Source organism: Pleurodeles waltl, chromosome 4_2, assembly GCF_031143425.1.
Source record: "Pleurodeles waltl isolate 20211129_DDA chromosome 4_2, aPleWal1.hap1.20221129, whole genome shotgun sequence".
Lineage (NCBI taxonomy): Eukaryota > Metazoa > Chordata > Amphibia > Caudata > Salamandridae > Pleurodeles > Pleurodeles waltl.
This window is the reverse complement of record NC_090443.1, coordinates 693,841,983-693,857,160: the sequence shown is the minus strand read 5'-3', so window position 1 is coordinate 693,857,160 and position 15,178 is coordinate 693,841,983. Positions and strand designations below refer to the sequence as shown.

The 15,178-nt window shown below is 42.7% G+C and overlaps 1 protein-coding gene across 1 annotated transcript in view; it reads left to right on the top strand.

The window, feature by feature from the left end:
- The window catches only part of SPATA1 (spermatogenesis associated 1), a 277,801-nt gene that overhangs the window by 242,720 nt on the left and 19,903 nt on the right, over window positions 1-15,178 (top strand). Inside the window, exon 11 of the mRNA XM_069232296.1 lies at window positions 13,473-13,571. Within this exon, the coding sequence (XP_069088397.1) occupies window positions 13,473-13,571 (99 nt within the window). The remainder of the gene's footprint in view (window positions 1-13,472; window positions 13,572-15,178) is intronic.

Sequence of the window (15,178 nt, the reverse complement as noted above, 5' to 3'; positions counted from 1 at the left end):
ATACACAGGTAAGTTTGTTATCCGTAGATTTAGGGTTAAGTTGTAATAATGAGTCCCTATTACTATACTTAGCTCGTTTGTAAGCTGTTTTGATGACTCTCTCAGGGTAATGGCGGTCATGTAGTTTAGCCTGTAGTTCAGAGGCTTGAGTGTTAAATAGTCGTACATCACTACAGTTTCGTCTGAGACGTAAAAACTGTCCAAAGGGTAAATTCTCTCTCAGTGCTTTAGGATGGTGACTCTCGTATAATAATAGGCTGTTCCGATCAGTAGTTTTATGAAAGGTGCGGGTACTCAATCGACCTTCCTCTATGCTGATTAATAAATCTAGGAAGGGGATCTCTGTAGTAGATACAGAGGAAGTGAAGTTGAGGAAGGGGTCTAGACTATTTACCCAAGCCGAGAACGCATCTACTACATCAATAGGGCCATGCCAAATGACAAGGATGTCGTCTATATAGCGGCGCCACAACTTGATATTGGCGGAGAAGGGGTTGGACTCAGGTAGGATGAAACGTTTCTCAAAGTCGTACATGTACAAACATGCTAAGCTAGGGGCAAAAGTACTACCCATCGAGGTTCCGCGGATTTGATGGAAAAGTTTATCCTCAAACCGGAAAAAGTTACGAGTCATAGCCAAACTAGCACAGTGCATGATAAAATGGACAGGTGTTGTGAATTCTGAACTAGTAGATAAGAGGGATGATTCAACTACCTCCAGTGTAGCCACTTGGGGGATGTTTGTGTATAAAGCCTCAACATCAAGTGTGATCAGGGCATCAACACGCACTGTAGAATTTATAGTTTCAATCAGGTTAAGAACATCTGTAGTGTCTCTCAGGTAAGTGGTTGATTGTTGTACAAGAGGTCGTAGGAAATGGTCACAAAATATCGAAAGTGGTTCGAGGATGGACCCAATCCCTGAGACTATAGGGCGTCCTGGTGGAGGGGAAATGCCCTTGTGAATTTTGGGGAGGCAGTAGAAATAAGGGATACGAGGGTCCTCTGTATCCAGAAATTCTGCTTCCTTTTGGGATATCCAAGCGTTGTTAACGGCTTCCTCTATCATCCCACGTATCTCAGTTTGCAACGGTCCCGTTGGATCCTGATCAACAAGGGCATAATAGGTAGAGTCGCCGAGAAGGCGAAGACATTCCTGTCTGTAATCTTCAGTATTCATCACAACAATGGCGCCTCCTTTGTCAGCTGGTTTAATAGTAATATTGGAATCAGCTGCTAGAGCTCGGAGTGCCTCATTCTCGATTCTGGACAGGTTAGTAAATCTATGTTGTGGTCGTAGGTTTTCGATGTCAGAAGTGACTGATTTCTCGAAAGCCTGAACCTCGCAAGGCATGGTGGAGAGAGGAGGTATGAATTGGGAAGGCTTTTTGAGGCCCGAGTCTAATGGAGAATCGACAGTAGGTTTGTCTTTAAAGAAAAATTGGAGGCGTATTTTCCTGAAGAACCGAGACATTTCGCATTGTAAACGAAAAGAGTCGTCCTTTGGAGTGGGGACATACCCCAGTCCTTTGTTTAATACCTTGGTTTCATCAGGGGAGAGGAGTCTGGAGGACAAATTAACCACTAGGTCTTTGTTGAGGGGGTCTTGCCCTGGCTCCTCGTGACCATCTGTGGTTCCTCCTGAGACCAGTGGACTCGTCTTCCTCTTCCTCGTCTTCTGCCTCTTCCTCTGCCCCTGCCTCGGCCTAAAAAAGGCATATAAGGTGGCATTGGACGGGGTTGGTAAAAAGGAAAAGGTTGTTGCCATGTCATTGGATGACCAGGATGATATTGTGGATAATTAAAATAAGGTTGGGGTCTGTCATCATCCGTGCTCCATCCATCAGAGGATGAGCTGTGGCTATATTTACGGGGTTTCCTACCAGAGGTGGAGGAGTCATCTGATGAGACAGATGGGGTCTCCATCGTGTAATCATCTCTAATGTATGGGTAGATCTTCTCTCTATTAAACCTGTTGATATCTTTTTGTAACTTGGTGATCTTCTGTTGAGTCAAGAACTCTTTGGTTTCGTTAAGATCAGTGTTGATTTCTGCTAATCGGCTCTTAAATGCTGCTATAGAGATTGAGGTTTTGAGTGTATTCTCTATGAAAGTGATCTGAATCGCTATAGACTCTGCTAGTCGTCTAGATGTATTGATAATAAGGACTAGCCAGTCCCGGGTGCATTTCCATGCTATCTGAGCCCAGTCCTTCCTAAAGGCAAGGTCTTGTAGGAAGATCCTGGGCATATTTGATACCAGTAGTCCATTTGGAGCTATATTAGCTCTCAAGTATTCGGTCATAATAGTCCCATGCAGGTCTGACGAGGAGCTGTCCTATGATGAAGCATGACACCAGATTTGGTGTGTGAGGACCATTGCTCCTGATTAACAGGACTCTTTCTCTTTCTCCTCTCCTTTCGATTTCGGAACAGTGTACCATATCATATTAGTACTGGATTGGGAGGACGTACACTGGACCGACCAATCCTCCTCTTACCCCCCTTTTTTTCCGAAGTATTTAGCACAGCGGGTTCGCTGTGGGGTTGTTTATTTGCTAATTTCTCTGAGATCATTAATATGGATAATTTTCAAGGTCTCAGCTTTGACGATGACATTGTGTCTGCTATTCTGCAGACTCCCTCCATTTTGGTTAATGATGGTGCAGGACCTTCTGGTCCCACCAAAGAAGAATGGGATAAACTGTCTTCACTCAAACGTGACCTGGTCAAAACAGTCCTGCATGGGACTATTATGACCGAATACTTGAGAGCTAATATAGCTCCAAATGGACTACTGGTATCAAATATGCCCAGGATCTTCCTACAAGACCTTGCCTTTAGGAAGGACTGGGCTCAGATAGCATGGAAATGCACCCGGGACTGGCTAGTCCTTATTATCAATACATCTAGACGACTAGCAGAGTCTATAGCGATTCAGATCACTTTCATAGAGAATACACTCAAAACCTCAATCTCTATAGCAGCATTTAAGAGCCGATTAGCAGAAATCAACACTGATCTTAACGAAACCAAAGAGTTCTTGACTCAACAGAAGATCACCAAGTTACAAAAAGATATCAACAGGTTTAATAGAGAGAAGATCTACCCATACATTAGAGATGATTACACGATGGAGACCCCATCTGTCTCATCAGATGACTCCTCCACCTCTGGTAGGAAACCCCGTAAATATAGCCACAGCTCATCCTCTGATGGATGGAGCACGGATGATGACAGACCCCAACCTTATTTTAATTATCCACAATATCATCCTGGTCATCCAATGACATGGCAACAACCTTTTCCTTTTTACCAACCCCGTCCAATGCCACCTTATATGCCTTTTTTAGGCCGAGGCAGGGGCAGAGGAAGAGGCAGAAGACGAGGAAGAGGAAGACGAGTCCACTGGTCTCAGGAGGAACCACAGATGGTCACGAGGAGCCAGGGCAAGACCCCCTCAACAAAGACCTAGTGGTTAATTTGTCCTCCAGACTCCTCTCCCCTGATGAAACCAAGGTATTAAACAAAGGACTGGGGTATGTCCCCACTCCAAAGGACGACTCTTTTCGTTTACAATGCGAAATGTCTCGGTTCTTCAGGAAAATACGCCTCCAATTTTTCTTTAAAGACAAACCTACTGTCGATTCTCCATTAGACTCGGGCCTCAAAAAGCCTTCCCAATTCATACCTCCTCTCTCCACCATGCCTTGCGAGGTTCAGGCTTTCGAGAAATCAGTCACTTCTGACATCGAAAACCTACGACCACAACATAGATTTACTAACCTGTCCAGAATCGAGAATGAGGCACTCCGAGCTCTAGCAGCTGATTCCAATATTACTATTAAACCAGCTGACAAAGGAGGCGCCATTGTTGTGATGAATACTGAAGATTACAGACAGGAATGTCTTCGCCTTCTCGGCGACTCTACCTATTATGCCCTTGTTGATCAGGATCCAACGGGACCGTTGCAAACTGAGATACGTGGGATGATAGAGGAAGCCGTTAACAACGCTTGGATATCCCAAAAGGAAGCAGAATTTCTGGATACAGAGGACCCTCGTATCCCTTATTTCTACTGCCTCCCCAAAATTCACAAGGGCATTTCCCCTCCACCAGGACGCCCTATAGTCTCAGGGATTGGGTCCATCCTCGAACCACTTTCGATATTTTGTGACCATTTCCTACGACCTCTTGTACAACAATCAACCACTTACCTGAGAGACACTACAGATGTTCTTAACCTGATTGAAACTATAAATTCTACAGTGCGTGTTGATGCCCTGATCACACTTGATGTTGAGGCTTTATACACAAACATCCCCCAAGTGGCTACACTGGAGGTAGTTGAATCATCCCTCTTATCTACTAGTTCAGAATTCACAACACCTGTCCATTTTATCATGCACTGTGCTAGTTTGGCTATGACTCGTAACTTTTTCCGGTTTGAGGATAAACTTTTCCATCAAATCCGCGGAACCTCGATGGGTAGTACTTTTGCCCCTAGCTTAGCATGTTTGTACATGTACGACTTTGAGAAACGTTTCATCCTACCTGAGTCCAACCCCTTCTCCGCCAATATCAAGTTGTGGCGCCGCTATATAGACGACATCCTTGTCATTTGGCATGGCCCTATTGATGTAGTAGATGCGTTCTCGGCTTGGGTAAATAGTCTAGACCCCTTCCTCAACTTCACTTCCTCTGTATCTACTACAGAGATCCCCTTCCTAGATTTATTAATCAGCATAGAGGAAGGTCGATTGAGTACCCGCACCTTTCATAAAACTACTGATCGGAACAGCCTATTATTATACGAGAGTCACCATCCTAAAGCACTGAGAGAGAATTTACCCTTTGGACAGTTTTTACGTCTCAGACGAAACTGTAGTGATGTACGACTATTTAACACTCAAGCCTCTGAACTACAGGCTAAACTACATGACCGCCATTACCCTGAGAGAGTCATCAAAACAGCTTACAAACGAGCTAAGTATAGTAATAGGGACTCATTATTACAACTTAACCCTAAATCTACGGATAACAAACTTACCTGTGTATCGACATTTACTCCACTTTCTAACACAATTAAGAAGATAATCAATAAAAGATGGCCGGTCCTCTGCAGTGGGGGCGAAAATATTCCCAAGCCTGTGTTTGCATTTAAAAGGACCGCAAACATAAAAGACATGCTGGTACACACCCGACCCAGACCCACCACCACCTCAAACAGACAGAAATCTTTATGGGATCTCCCCCCAGTTAAAGGTCATTTTCCATGTGGGAATTGCAACGTCTGCGCTCTCACTATACGCACAGACATCTTAAAGTTAGAGCCATTTTTAACATGGCATCTGATGAAACATACTAACTGCAACACCCGCAATTGTGTTTACCTTATCACCTGTCCATGCAATCTTAGATACGTAGGGATGACCACACGACCTGTAAAGATTAGGGTAAATGAACACCGTAGTAACATTCGGTGTGGACGTACTACTACCAAACTTAGTATACATTTTATTGAACTTAACCACACACCAGACGACATCCGATGTGTGGTATTACAGACTTGCGACACACCAGGTACCCGACCGTTATTTGAGCTTGAACAACGCTGGGTATATAGACTCCATACCCACCAACAGGGACTAAACGATGACATTCCCTGGTTCCACCTTTCCAAATAGGAACCAACTTGGCTTTCTGTTTTTTGTTTTTTATTTATTTCATATATACACTTCTCTGCCCTTCTTACAACCACTTTTAGAAGGTCTTGCCTGTTGGTCATCTTCTTTTCACTCCTATTGGATAAGATTTGAATTAGACTCTCTGGACTAATGATATTAGTACGACTAATCTGATCTACAACTGTTTTTTGGCACCTCCTGATAGTCGTAACCAAACTATTTCCAATCCCTACATCACTTTAAGATGGCCGCCGCACATAGAGTGCTCTCTTCGCGTCCCGATTTTAAAGTCCTTCTTCGATTTCCGTAGAGGCCTGCCAGTGACGAGAACGTTACTTGGCAACTGATTCCCTAATTAATGGACACGCGCTCTACGCGCGTATTATTTATACCAGCAGCCTTCCGTTCCGCATATGTTCGGGAACGCGACCCCCGGGTAGGTGCTGCAGACAAAACCGGTAACCGCGCAAGTAAGTGCACCACTCTACTTTTCTTGCAGAAACTTTACCACGGCATCTTTTTCGAACGCTATGATGTTTCCAGGCCAGGGACCCCATGCTCTATACCTAACGATACGGCCGCAGTCTTACAGATTGCACTCCTTCGGTCCTAGTCTTTGTTTTTCTTCAAATTTACTACGGTGTGTTATATAAAGGTATGATCATTCCTGGGCCACGACATACCCCCATATCTTTATCCCTCTAATGTGCCACTTTACTTTTGACCTTTGACACATCTCTTAGTGTGTTTTTAGGATGAAGTATCTCTTTACTCAAACGAAATTGGCTACATGCCCTACAATATACGTGATGTTGGGGAGATTTATGAACATTCACACAGAATTGATGACTGTTTTTTTTTTTTTTTTTTTTTTTTTTTTTTTTTTCTGTTTCTTGCTGCGTCTATGATGTATGTGTATTAGACTTAAAGTGAGTCATATGTAAATACGACTTTTGAATTCCACCTTATTGTCAGTCCTACATTTTCCCAACTTGGTTGGCTTATCTCTAACCATTTGTACCTCGGACTTTTATGACGAGTATATAACTATAATATGATGCCCCCCCTTTTTTCCTTTTTTGGCACATGTTCTCTTACCATCAGATTTACTGTGTACCGGGTGATGGGCCAGCGATATCCCATGAAGCCTATTCTCTAAATTGAGATGGTAAGCAACTTTATATGTTACCAGCATGGTGTGCCTACAACCACTTGATCACTGAGTGTTGCACTATTTTTGTCACTCCCCTTTTTCTGCATTAACCTGTACTCGTCGCCCTTGAATACTGGTGAAGCGATGATATACTGAGCTAATTTTAGCTCTCTTTTTTGGTTCCCATACTTAGGGCGACTGATAGGAAAGGAAACCCAGTCTGCTTTAGTCCTGTTAAGTGACTGATGACGTCTTGACTGTGAACGTTAGTCAACAGAAGTATAAGTATTCTGTTTTTGGTTTTTTCTTGTGGAGAAAATCTATAATTAAATTAGGTCCTGAAGAAGCGTCACGGGATCCTGTTGGACCAGCAACGACGCGAAACATGTCGACCGCATATTGAGAAGTGTCGGACCTTTTCCGTCCTCCTCAATTTCTTTGATTGATCTTGTGTGGGTGTTCAAGCATTGTCTTTAGTTTCACTCCCTTGATTTCTTTTTAATCTTGACCATTTCCCAACAGCAAATAATAAACTATTAGGTGAGGGATCTGAGCCAATTTTATTATTCTCTTTTTTCATACATTTTCTCCTCTCTCGGACCCATATTTTGGCTCCGTGGCATCATCGAGTATATTCAAAAAGATCTCCGGCAAAGAGCCCCCCCCTAGGGGGGTGCCCGTCAGACATTGCAGCGCCGGTCTGACGAGGAGCTGTCCTATGATGAAGCATGACACCAGATTTGGTGTGTGAGGACCATTGCTCCTGATTAACAGGACTCTTTCTCTTTCTCCTCTCCTTTCGATTTCGGAACAGTGTACCATATCATATTAGTACTGGATTGGGAGGACGTACACTGGACCGACCAATCCTCCTCTTACCCCCCTTTTTTTCGAAGTTATTACTTCATACACTCTGCATGCACACTAAGAAACCATACACCTAACTTGGTGTGTTTCATTCCAAAATATGTCAAACATAAAGGAGAAAATAGCCTACCAGAGTGGAGGGCACATGGTAAGGGCTGCGCGCTAGGCAACAAAATTAGTGAGGCTATGGTGGTTAAAAAATTGCACCCTATTATTATTTTGCCCATTCATTTAAAAGGTTCCTCAAAATTATGTGAACGTAGGACCAGTTGAGCACATCTAGTACATATGTTGATCAGAACCCCTTTGGGTGAACATCCACAAAGGACAATACAAACATATGTGTAAAAATGGCATTACGTACATATACAAGCACATTTTGTGTTTCATAGGTATCTTGATGATGAGGCCAGCCTGTAGTCTTACACTGCATTTAAAGGAGGTAGAAATAGTTGGTAAGTGTCAATAAGAGCCATCCTTCATGGAGGATCCCATCAGCGATGCCATACTTACGTCGTCAAGGTCTCACCTGATAGAATCAGCTAGGATCTTATCACCAGTACTTGAGAAACCCGATGTACAGGCTTTTAAATGCGGTGTCAGCGCAGCAAACGTGAGTTCCATGCACCCACTGCAGAGAATGTCAGGTGTCAGAGAACTGTGTGATGTTTAATTCTGGGCCTCAGAGATCACAAAAATCGTCTAATACATTAGCCAGATTTTGGAGCCCAGAAGGAGTACAAGATAGCAGGAGGGTGTCATCTGCAAGTAGCAGCGCTTGGGTACAACATCCACCCAGCCTGGGGGAGACGTGAACGCAAGCACTAAGATGGTTAACATCATTTATATACAAGAGAACAAAGCTGGGATGGAGAGCACATCCCTGGGACACCCCATGTTGAACTGTCATTCAGTCGGTCAGCTCACCTCCAAACCCCCCCTTTCTTCCACAAAGTTATTCTCATGTAGTCTAGTGAGCAAATCTAGCGGTGTAGACCTAATTCCCATTGATGCGCAGGTGGACCACAATTGCTGTCTAGGGTCCAAGTCAAAGGCTGCCTTAATGTCGACAAAGGCCAAATCAAATGGTCCCTGTGGAGCCGAAGAAATTTCGAGACAATGAGATTGTCTGAAGATCTCATCAGCTGTGCTCACCAAAGAGTAAAAGCCTGCCTGAAGAAGGGATAGAGTGCTGGCCTTGTCAATCAAGTTAAAAAGTTTGGCAAGAACTTGATGGCAGAACACCTTCTGGAGGTTATCAATTAAGCTAATGGGCCGGTAGTTGTTAGGGGATGTTCTGTCCCCTTTTTTGAACAGTGGGATTATCTTGGCACGATGCCATGAGTTAGGAATTTTCTCTCCTGCCATGATCCCATTTGTCAAAGCATTTATGTAGGGACCCCATATGGCTAGTTCTGACTGGTACAATTTGCCTAGGACTGTATCTGGGCTCAGTGCCTTTCCAGGTTTCAGGGACTGGATGGCCTTAAGTGCGTCTTCAAATGTACAGAAGGACCATTGTTGGTTTGAACCGCTGAGGCGCGTACTACTGCCATTTCTACACCTGTCCCTGGTCTAGTTGGAACATACATAATCGTGAAGTGTTCTACCCACTGTGATAGTTGCACAAACAGTCCTGTAGAGACATATGTTTTGAGACTTCCATGTGTGAATATGTGCCAAAAGGAAAGTTGTTATTTTTCGATGCTTCGACCAAGGCTAACCAACTTAAGTCGCTCCAGTTCTGTTTGGTGAAAGATATAATTTGTTTATATTTTTTTGTGAGCTATGCTGATTACTTCGCAAGTAGTCCCCTGATTGACGGCCTTGATTAACACTCCTTTGGCCATACGACACTCCTTGGAATACCAAGGGGGAGACTGGTAAACAGGCCATTTTATCCTTATATGTTTCTTTGAGCATAAATGGTGCAGGGCCTCAAATAGATCGTCGTGGAGATCAAGCTGTATCCAATTGGTGCTCAATAAGGGGTTCAAAAATACTAGTGAAAGTATTATATATTGGTAATAATAGATCAGTATTAAGGCATAGCTTTAGTGGATTTCCTGTTATTCCCCACAGTTAGAGTCATCACTGATTGGGCGCTCAGGTCATGTATATTCCTCAGGAGATTGCCTTTTAATGATAGCTTAAGGGCTTTATGATAACTAACTGATCTGGACAGAATTTCAATGTCTGATGCTTCCAGCCAGAGATCAATGTCAAGAATCATATATTCTTTTCTTCTCTGGCTGGCACCCCGTACAAAGTAGGGGTACAGTGCCTACCAGATGCGAATGTCCTGTTATAGGCTCGCTGGCCGATACTGGGTAATCGAATGTAGCTGCATGGCAGAGGCTGCCCATGAAAGTAAAGGTTCTCTCTCCAGTCGTGATATACCTCTGGCTGCATCCTCTAATTCAGCGGCTGGTGCTATGCCATCTAAGGGCTCAAATGTTGTGTTAAAATCTCTGGTAATTAAAAGAGGTGCACTACCCATTCTATCAGAGAGTTGGTGGGCAAACATTTTTAGCGTAGGTGATTCTTTATTTCTTTGACCTGTACAATTGTACATGTTGCATAAATCTAATTTGCTGCCATTGCTTCCCCTTATAGATAAGCCTAGAATGTCATTGCTATCAATCTCCAGTTTTGTTATGGATATGTTTGGCATATTTTTAACCCAAATGAGGAGGCCATCAGAAGGGCAGCTGGTTTTAGATGGAACTGCTCCTAGGCTGTAGTTAGGTTTTTCTCCAAAGCCCACGTCTCCTGCAAAAGTACTATATTAATATAGGCACCCCAGTCTGGGTCAAGGAGTTTCCTACACATGTGATGTTCCAGGAAAATAATAGAAGCAGCGGCAACTGTCCTTCCACAATGGGATAGGGCTCTTTTGAAGGGGTACATGAAGACAACTATTATAATTTACATTGGACAAGTATAGTGGCCTTTTGGGATACAGGATAAGTAATATATATATATACTGTAAGTAATATTACAGTGCAAAGTGGGATGCTGTAAGGGAGGATCACAGGAATTGATATACATATAATTCAAACGCTCAGTTCCAGGAACATTGGGCCAGGGACAAGGCCAGAAAGTACCATTACGTTCATTAGTGGTCTTAGCAGAGTACAATCAATCAATCACATTGAGAAGGGAATGTACGAGGCACTTCGCTTCTGAGGGGGCTGAGTGGGGTAAGGCATTTGCTCTGGTTAAGTCACAATGAGGGTTATGAACAACAGCTAGGAAATGATTTCTAGACAGCTGTGAATCGTAGGGGGGCGCACAGCACTCTTAAATTGTATATTGGAACCATAAGGTGGTAATGTTTGGGCACCCAATGCTAGTAACCCATTGGCTATGATATGGTTTCTCAAATACAGCTTAATAGAGTCAAGATCATGAGTGTGACTAGGCAGGAGCTTTGCATTCACAATATAAGACTGAATTAATGAAAGAGAATTCCATGGGGAATGAATCCAGCGAGTCACGTTATTATTTCAGAAATATGTGTTCTCCCTCTGGTTCGCCTTTAGTCTTGGAGCATTAATCATAAAAAATATGTCAGGTGCCAGTAAAGTATTTGCAGACTGATGAATCTGGGCCCACCTGGCTGGTGTGTATGCTGTGTATGTCTAACATTGTTTAGAAGAGAGGGAATGGGTCTTCTAGGGTTCAAGGCTAAGGGGCGTCCACCTCTGATAATGTGCGGCCAAGGTTTTAGGGTTAAAGGACTCCCTTCTCCTACGTGATCACAATCAACCCTATTTGTAAATGGCCCCGATGGCAAAGTATTAGGCCTAGAGCTATTAGTGTTTAGGCATCTGCCTAATTCCCCCTCTGCCAGATTAACTAATATTTGTTGACAGCTAGACAGTCTTACATGGTGCGTGGGCTGTGACTCAGAAGTTCTTTGGGGTGAGTAGCTTTTTGCTTTCCGAATTTCCATTACTTTATGGCACAGGGTCTGTACCGCAGATTTTAAGATGTCAAGTTCGTTCCTCAAGGTGCTGACCAACTCTATAAGGTCCTCCGAGCTCGTATTATCAACAGCTTTATTTGAAGTTAAGGGTGGGGGGTTCTCCTTGTTAGGGTTGGCCAGCAAAGCAAAATGACTAGTGCATAGTAGGGTCGGGGAGCGGATTATTTCGTCTGACTGACAGTGGGCCAGAGAAGGCTGATTACCTAGAGATTTAGGCTGATAGGAGGCTCAGGGTCGATTGTTTTGACTTGAGTGTCTGTGGCAGAAGCAGAACATGGTAGGTCTAATGTTATCAATATTGTCATCAAACCATATGTCCATGTAACAATAACCCACTGAATAAGAATGTTCACAAGAATTATTCATGCAGTGTTGATCCAGGACTCCACATTGGAGAATTTAAAGATGAGTTAGGTAGCACGTCGACATTTTGGTCTTGATAGCGGATGTCAGTGAGACCATCATCAGGACTTGCAATCGATGGAAAAATAGCAAATGTCATCTCAATAGCATTGTCTCACGGACCTCGGCTATTGAGAGATCCAGTGGTGAGGGCGTGGAGAGTGCTGGAGTCGTACCTTTGGATGGTGTGGGAACCAGGGTCTGTGGCGGTGGGCGTGGTCCAGGCGCAGATGGTTGTAATTGGACTTGCCTTTGGCGTACCAGTGGTGCGGCCGCACAGCGGCCACCATTAAGAAGGAAAGTGAGGTGGGAGGGGCTGGTGAGGTGGGAGATGGGAAAAGTGAATCTGAGAGGGGGGCTGCAGGAGCGAAGCAGTGGCAGGGGCGGGAAGGGAGAGGAGTGGCAGAAGGGGGGGGAAGCAAAGGCAAAGCAGAATAAATAGCAAAAAGCAGAAATAAGAGACAAAAGGTAGAAATCAAAGGCAAAAGCAGAATAAGCAGAAAGAAGACAGAGCCAGACAGAGGCTTACCACTGGACTACCAGAGAAGAGGTGCAGGCGGGAGCCTGCGGGGTAGAAGAGGGCCTTGAACTCACAGCAGCAGAGCTCGCAGAGCTCGCAGAGCAACGCAAGGCGTAGCAGCACACTGGTGGAGCTGCATGGTGGGGAGTGACAGATGCTGACCAACGGTCTGCAAGGCTGGATAACCCCTAGAAGTGCATGTGTGATCCAATAGGCCAGCAGCACCAGATTGAAAATGACACATATTTTGCACAGGTGATTAAAAAATAGTTGTAATTAAATAATTTATTTGGGGGTTTCAAAGATTGGCCATCATAAAGTGTGATGGTTACACTGGGTGCCTTCTTTGATGGCATGTGGAGCTCTCCTCAAAGGATGAGAGTTAGAAGGAGCAGGGACCCCAGCAGTGAGTTGTGTGTCTTCAGTGCAAATAAGTAGAAATTGATCCCCCATAGCCAGATATGATTGGCCAGCAGTAATGCACACAGTGAAATGCCTGTTTTCAGACTTCTCTGAAGCCAATGGAAGACAATAGAAAAAAGATCTGTCAGAAGGTCAGAGAAAGTGTGATGGAAGACATGGGGATGGTGGGTAGAAAAAATTGCTCATACAATGGCAGGAAAAGATAAGTCTGAAATAATGATCTTGAAATGTAGTAAACATCTCTGTCATCAACCTCATGTATATTAATAAAAAAGAGGGAATGTGCGTTATAAAGATAATTTAATCTCATATATTTAACTGTCCAAAACACCTTATTGGAAGGGAAATCAAATGTGTCTAATATCTGACTAAAAATTGAAATCTCAGCTGTGTATATTGTATAAAGCACTTCCTTTTCTTCCTTTCTAGAATACCTTGATTATCCAAGTCACCACAAAACAACAGGAGATTGACCAACTTAGAAGAAAACTGGACAATACCAAAATGAAGCTAGTGGTAGAAATTAAGGTAATACAGATTCACCAGATTGACATTAATTTATTGAATTTGTCTTATTTTCGGACAGTCATATAGTTTGGCAGCCGCTGCAACTGCTGGCAAAGTGATGACAAAGTCAAAAGCTCAATTTAGTGAGTCACATTAGTGGTTTACATGGGTCAACCAACTTGTACACCCATGATTAGAGGACAGCTGGTGTCAGGTACGTTAGTAAGACACACGTCTAATATCATTGTTACTTGTTAGATGTGAAAGGCTTTCTCAAGATGACTGTTTTTAGGTGTTTCAAAAAATAAGCCACACAATTGGTTTAGTTGTTCTTCAGAGAGAGATCACATTTATCCTAGATACATGTTCTTGGATGTTAATTAGTGACTGCCAAGGATTGTAATTGCTGCTGCTTGCAATCCTGGGCCTCCTAGTTACTACTTGCTAGTAATCAGTGTTTTAAATCTACCAAATACAGAGTGAACTGCAGTGCTATTACTTAGCTATTCCATAAACATTGGTGAAATATCTTTATGTTAGGGCATGTGTTTCACAGTTCACTTACCCTTTTGCTTGATATTAATAGCTATACATGAGATGTAATATTTACATTTGTTATATCAGATTTGTGTTTTCCCCATTTTTGCTTTACTTCTTGTTAATCTTACATGGTAAAGTGCACGTAGTCTTTTTATTGAATACACAACATAATTTGTATTATGTACTGGGAATTGGCATCGCTCTGCACCCTTTATTGAACCACATCCTCCCTGATTACATTACTGTAATTATGAGAACAATACATTCTTCCTTTGTCATTGTGTGTCTGTGCTGCCTGTGGAAATGTTTCAAATTATTTTAACTGTATTGTTACATTAGACAATTTTGATACACAAATGTGGTTCAGATGGAAAACAAAATCTATCATTTCCTTCAACCACAGTTATGCACTTATCTTTTGTAATGATTATATTAGTTTTATGACTCATCAAGCAATATGTTGTACTGTAGGTTAATTTGGATTGTCTTTATTTGGAATTCAAAATTATATTAATTTCTTTATATTCAACTGTCATACTTTAAGAAAGAAGACTCCATTTTTACCACAGAATAAAAAACGCCTGACGAAGAAACTTTAGAGTCTCAAATTGCATAGTGGTACATCCATGTGTGTGCTTTTCCAAAACAGAAAATGTGCAAATGATAGGAAACAGTTTAAATAACTGATTTAAACACGAAAACAATTTTTGACTACAAAATTAAAAGGATTAACTCTACTTCAATGTTGGTAGAAGTGGCATTCCTCAACAATCCCAAAATATTACTGTAAAAAAATGGGTTGTTAGTTGACAGGGGTGTAAGCACCGGTCAAGCAGCATCCACAAACCTTGTCAGGGTAAGGCAGAAGCAAACCCCAAATTAACCTGTGTTCAACCCGCTGGTAGCTTGGCACAAAGCTGTCAGCCTTAACTTAGAGGCAATGTGTAAAGTATTTGTGCAACATTTAAAAAAAGGAACAGTAAAAACACACCATAAAGGGAGCCCACAACAGTGTTAAAAAATAGAGTAGGTTTTAATAAATAAAACAAGACCAAAACAACAAAAATCTAATTAGTAGCACTGAAGAT